We start from the raw sequence: 3,708 nt of genomic DNA, 5'->3' as shown, positions 1-3,708 counted from the left end.
TTCAAATGTTCCGTACTCCGGTGATGTCCATGTAACATGATGCAAAACAACCCGTACCGTATCGCTGAAAGATAAGTCTCGTGAAATATTATATAGAAAATATTTGTTTTGAGAGTCTCTTCCTATACTCGTGAAATATTATCATGCAAATATATATTTCGAGAGTCTGCTTATCATGTAAAATGCCAAAACACTTCGATGCCTCTGTCACTCAATCGCCACCACGACCTTCATGCACCCTTTATAATCACACCACGCCAAGAAGCAAGTGCAATCACCAAACACGAAAGCGAATGGGTTCACAGTAAATCTCACAAAGATACCAAAGCTACAACAAAAGCCATGGCATTGCTGGGAATCGAACCCAGACCTCCTGCAATCAGGCGCGCTTCCATTACGCCACAATGTCGGACTGTGCTTTCCACAGGGACTTGGTGCAGGTTCTAGCAAATGGAATAGTCTTTGAGTTGTCATCACAAACGCACACATACCTCTTCTTCATGGCTGCTTACCGGGGGCAACCGATGTGACGGAACTTGTCGAGGGCCTTCTTGGGCCACAGAGCGTACCAGCCTTTGTTGCCGTCCAACACAAAGGACAGGTCCGGTCGAGTGGTGACCATGCGCGCACGGTCTGCCAGGAGGCGAGCGAGACCCATGGTCCGGTCAATGTCTGCGCCGCGATGGCCGTGCGCGTGTGTCCGGGTTCATGCGCAAGGTCGCCGCGGCGCGGGCATTGACGGCTTGATGTGCTGCTACGGCAAGAGGATGAGCCTGGCATACAGGTAGAGTGAATGGCAATCGCTACCTCATGTGTCCGGTGTCGCATCGTCGGACCAGGTCGGCTGTGCGCAACTGTCGCCTGCCCAAAAGTCTGTGGTCGGCCGCAAAACGTGAAATGAGTTCGAGTGGTTTTACTGTTTGACTCGATTTACTTTTGACCAATAGAATTGCTTTCCCTCCTTTGGAATCATAATATTTCTCGATGGACGATCTTGAGAAATATCGGACAGGGATGGACGATCCTGAGAAATGCCCTACCTTGATGTGCAGTCACATCACTCGAGATTCTACCTCAACACATGTGTTGACAGGTGGCGTCTGTTCTGTGGTTTTCAGCAAAATTTATGTGGCAGGATTGTAAACTCCTTGCATTTATGCATTACCTTAGGCGTTTGCCTTACTCTATGAGTAACCAAGCACTTATGTGCCCAACACTATTTTTGTGTGTGTTCCTGTCCTACCTACTTCGCCTCTGTTCTCAGGGTGGCTTTTGTAGTGACATGCCTTTAGCATTTTTTGGCCTCCGCGAATATTTCGATAAGCCCTTTTTGGCATTGCCTCTCTTTGAGAACTTCGTCTCGAAGGCCTTCAGCAGTCCGTTGCCCAGTGGGGTGGTTGTCAAGAAGGGGCACTTTGACCGTTCTTGCTTTGGCCTTTTTCGCCGAGGTTCGGTCACTTACGGATAATAACCGGTCATCCGAAATTAACCGGTGTTCTTTCTCTGTAGAAGCCGGACTATTTCTGCCCAATCATAGGTCAGCTAAGCAGTTCACTTTTGGTTTTGTCCTCGACCACACAAGTGTTCTTCGTCGTCGTTCCTCCTCAGTGCTACCCCCTGCATCGTCCCTCTTGACACAGGCTTCGTCCGGGTACCTGCCGCTTTTCTTGACAAGAGGAAGAATATTCCGGAACAATTCCCTCTAACAGTAGTCTTGTTGTTCCGTAATCACTTGAGCCCTTGTAACCGCGGAACCCCTGGACCCCTTGCGTTTACATACAATGCTATTCCCGGGGATAAGTTGCATCACCAGTGGATAGCTAGTGATAACCACTGAAATGAACTTAACCCCTAGCTGAAATGAGTTGTTTTGAATTTAAACTTGATTTGACTATGAGTCGTGCAATGTGGGGCCTACTCCACTTTATTGATCACCAATTATTGTGAATTCCGGCGAAATTTGCCGTTTTGGGGTGGTTGACCCTTTGACGCAAAACAGCACGAACTGAAAGTCGCGGCGACACAACAGCACGAACTGAAAGTCGCGGCGACACAACGGCGTGATCGCCGACACAGTTTACCACTATCTATTCGTCTATAGTCTCGGGTGCTCTCATGAAGAAACATGTTACATGTACTCAAGTCTACCGGTAAATAAGGTTACAGTTAAGTAAGCAAGTCCGAGGATAACACAGTCGCGATGAGCAGACGGGAGGTAAGAACAATCAAGTTCTAGTACGGTTGCATTCGGGGTACATGTGCGCACGTGATTGATCCCGATGGGAATGCGCTATGGCGTAGTTTCCTTGAACCTACCGATATCGGTGATGGTGGCTGGTATCGGTGACGGTGGCGTTGGCGTACTGTCAAGTTTCGAATTACACCTTCTCGCGAGCAAAAAACCTCTATATATATCAATATCTTATACTATTACAGAGATTTTGATCGGTTCTGAAACCGCCCCACTGTTCGATTCAACCAATCGAACATGGAAATTTCGAGTAGAACCCACAATAATGGGTTCGTGTTTGCAGTAAGTGTGTAAGTACGCCAAACTTCGTCATATGCTATGCACAGTACTTCCACGGACTTACCCGTTAATGGTGTGAAAATTTTGGCGTGATCGACAGTCTTGCGATCGTTTCGTCAACGATGTGACAAGCTAGCTAGCTATATGCTTGGTCGATCGTTATACGTATACATGGAATTTCATTTTATCATGCCAAATATTGCTTGATACTATGAATCCGGATAGCATCAATGATTGATAAATCGAGGTGAAAAAGAAATGGAATCTGATATCACATACCGGTACAAATTCAAATGCAGCGATAGTTCACCAAATACTTCTACAAATTCCGACATTTCGGCAGGTACTCCTAATCAGGTTTGATAAATATATGAATGCGAATACGTCATGAAGAGGCCGCTGGTCGTTGTAGTTACTGTACAGTATGTTTACACGTGAGCAAGTGGTCTTGCAACTTACGGTAGTTCATGATGCCCTCACCATATACGAATGACTTAGCGCAGAACTGTAGGTCTTCATTCTAGGTGTAAATGTAACCCTTACGCTTTCACTGTACCCTTCGTACTAAGGATTAGCCAATAGAATCGTTGTCGGAATGGGGTGCCAGAATGAGTATCTTGTCGGAATATTCCAGTAATTCCCTCGCTGCAACAGTAGTACTACGAAGTACTTTTGTTCCGTAATCATTTGGGACTCCTGGCATACAAAACCCAAGTTATTTATGCTGCATCTCAGTCGTTAGCGCTAGCTATCCACTGGTGATGCAACTTAACCCCGGGAATAGCATTGTATGTAAGCACAAGGAGTCCATGGGTTCCAGGGGTTCCGGGGGTAAAGGGTCTCTTGGTAAAAGTGATTACGGAACAACAAGACTACTGTTGCAGCCAGTGAATTGTTCCGGAATATTCTTCCTCTTGTCAAGAAAAGCTGTGGGTACCAGGACGAAGCCTGTAATATTTAAGTCTGTAAGTACGCCTGTATACGTACTTCATATGCTATCCACAGTACTTCAAGTCCGCGGACCTACAGAGATGCACCCAGAGAATTACAGATCGGCATAAGCACCCAATGCTCTAATTTTATTTATACACGCTTACCGTAGTTACTCCGGAGTACATTTTATCAATAAATATTCATACTATTAGAAACGTTATTTTTTAAATATTATCCTCTGGATA

At 45.9% G+C, this 3,708-nt stretch overlaps 1 protein-coding gene across 1 annotated transcript; it reads right to left on the bottom strand.

Annotated features, from left to right (window-relative positions):
- Positions 1–394: 394 nt before the first annotated feature.
- H257_07313 (hypothetical protein) lies at positions 395–658 on the bottom strand (the record flags this gene model as incomplete). The annotated part of the gene is made up of 2 exons (XM_009832788.1): positions 395–443; positions 513–658. 2 exons carry the CDS (start codon positions 656–658, stop codon positions 395–397), a joined length of 195 nt encoding a protein of 64 aa, XP_009831090.1.
- Between the last annotated feature and the right edge of the window lie 3,050 nt (positions 659–3,708).

Source organism: Aphanomyces astaci (genome assembly GCF_000520075.1).
Source record: "Aphanomyces astaci strain APO3 unplaced genomic scaffold supercont1.15, whole genome shotgun sequence".
Taxonomy (NCBI): domain Eukaryota; phylum Oomycota; class Saprolegniomycetes; order Saprolegniales; family Verrucalvaceae; genus Aphanomyces; species Aphanomyces astaci.
Note: the sequence above shows the minus strand (reverse complement) of the source record. Positions and strands in the feature narration are given on the sequence as shown.